Here is a 2327-nt window from a genome sequence, read left to right on the forward strand (position 1 = left end):
ATTCAACAGTCCCGGGGTCAGGGAGGTGACGTGTTGCTGAGCAGAGCCAAAGAAATCAGAAGAGCAGCAGGCACCAACCTGACCACACCTGGGACTCCCTGCAGCCTGGCAGAGCCAGCAGTGGCTCCGACCGCGCGCACTCGCTGTGGCACTGCCTGCAGCACACATGGCAGCAACAAACAGATCTACGTGTCTGCTGAAGTAAACTCCCCCAAAGTCCCCGCAGGCTTTAGTACCAGCATCAGCACACAGCACACCCAGGCACCATCTCCCCGCAGGGACACGACCGCCGCGTCCTGTAACAGGACAAACCCTCTCCTACAGCAATGCCTCCTTTCCTGGGCTCCCCTTTAGTGCATGGTTAGTAGAGACACGAGAGACAGGAGAAAACCAGAGACCCAAAGAGCTGTAACAAAGACTCGCTTGCTGCCAGTACCTTAACCCAAAAGTAGGTGATGTGCAATTGGAGACAAACCAACCCCCTTTTCCTTTGCAAAATCTTTTTGCACACGAGTAACCTTAACTTCTGTGTTCACATATGACAAGCAAAAGTGACAGACAGTGCAGCCAAAACAGTTCATATATAACTTAGCATTTTTTTTTTACCTTTTCTTTTTTTTAGATAGAATCTCAAAGGTGGATGTACCTGGGACGTGACTAAGATGACATCTGTGAAGCAGAAATAAGCCACAAAACTTCCAAAGAGGAAGGAATAAGCATCGATCCTTCAGTTTCTGCTTCTAAGAAGGGTCTTACCCTCCAGGTGCAAAGGAAAATCTGGAACATCTTCACTTAGAGAAGCTGCTATTCAAGCCAATTTCTTCCTCGCCCTGCAGTAGTGCTTCGATTGGAATCATGTCAGAAGGGGTGTCCGGGCTCTGCAGGGACAGGAAGTCCGAGACATCCATGGCACTTAGCGCTTCAGTCTGCGAGTCTGAAGGGTTAACTATCTGACTGCTCTGCCCACAGGGAGGAGGAGCAGAGGAGGAAGGAAAGGTCTGAGGCTGATGCTGGGGAGCTGGCTGCTCCAGAGCTTTCGAGTCAGGTGAGGAACATTCCTTCTTTACGGTGGTGGTGGCTTTGTCCTTGGCAGAGTCTCGGCAGGCACACTGGCACTGGCAGGCCTCCTCCTGCTTTATGATGATGACAGGAACGCTGAGACCAATCTGCTGCACAGGGCTTCCTGAAGGTGAAACGAAGACAAAGCAGGGTGGAACTACATCCCTTCACAGCAGGGAGAGACAAACCAGCTTTGTGAAACCAGCCCAGTGTCACACTTACCTGTGTTACCAGCTACTGGCAATGCAGTGGTGAAAAACACCTTTTCTACGACTTTTGGAACTTGTGGCTTCAAAGGGAAAAAAACCCAAGAAAAAAGTATGAGTTAACTCCAATCAAATTTCTGTTGTTCAAATTATTAACAGCTATGCACATATTCCAGAGAGAACACACAGGGAAACTGGGCCAGGTTCTGGCTATCCCAAAGTAGTGATGCTGTGTCCTAAGGCTGGGGAGGTCTCAGCTAACCAGATTTACTGCAGAACCAGAAACATTCTGTTTCAAAAAAAACCCTTTTCACTGTCTTTATCAGGCTAAATTAGGCACAGACAGAGATTACAGAATGCCTAAAGATAAACTATACAGAGTCTTTTGTGCTTCTGCATGTCAAAATTAACAGATTAAATCCCACTCCACCCTCAGGCCTGGTGGTGCCCTGTCCTGGATGAACCAAGCTGATACCTGCCAGGAGAAGTCCAGCACTGGGGAAAAGAAAGCAAGACTTTTCTGCCTCCTGAGTCTCTCTGTGCTGTGTTTCTCTGTCTCTTCCAGGGGCTGCACTGGGACAAGCATCGTACAATGCTGCGTCCTGGGGTTTATCTCACAGCTACAGGTCTGACCCCCTCCCTGTTCAACAGCAAGGGCCCTGGGAGGGAGGGCTTAGGCTGGCCCAAGGCCATGCTGGATGTACTGACCATCTGCTCTTGGCTCTGTGAAGAACCAGCGGCACCATTCAAGATCCACTGTAGGTTCTGCTCTCCCATGACGATGCTGGACTGCAGGATGGCCGTGCTGGGGGAAGGAGTGATGGTGATAGTGGGGTTACTGGTCAGAACGGAGTTGGCACCGACAGGCACAGTCTGAACCACAGCTGGCAGGGGCTCAGCGGCACTCGGGGCCGTCGGAGCGGGAGCTCCAGCGACCACAGACAGTCCCTGCACGATGGGCTGCGGCGTCGGGGTGTGCTGCAGGAAGTCTCGGTGACTGGCTGCGAACCGTGTGCTGTGAGGAACAGGCACTTCTGGGGGCTGCAGAACAGCGGCAGAGCT

At 51.5% G+C, this 2327-nt stretch overlaps 1 protein-coding gene across 1 annotated transcript; it reads right to left on the bottom strand.

Annotated features, from left to right (window-relative positions):
• Positions 1-605: 605 nt before the first annotated feature.
• Positions 606-2318, bottom strand: LOC103797076 (metal regulatory transcription factor 1-like; the record flags this gene model as incomplete). The annotated part of the gene is made up of 3 exons (XM_009069270.1): positions 606-1183; positions 1282-1348; positions 1974-2318. Coding segments are annotated over 3 exons (807 nt in total), but the record flags the coding sequence as incomplete, so codon positions are not given.
• Between the last annotated feature and the right edge of the window lie 9 nt (positions 2319-2327).

This window comes from Acanthisitta chloris, unplaced genomic scaffold (genome assembly GCF_000695815.1).
Source record: "Acanthisitta chloris isolate BGI_N310 unplaced genomic scaffold, ASM69581v1 scaffold21602, whole genome shotgun sequence".
In the NCBI taxonomy this organism is placed as follows: domain Eukaryota; kingdom Metazoa; phylum Chordata; class Aves; order Passeriformes; family Acanthisittidae; genus Acanthisitta; species Acanthisitta chloris.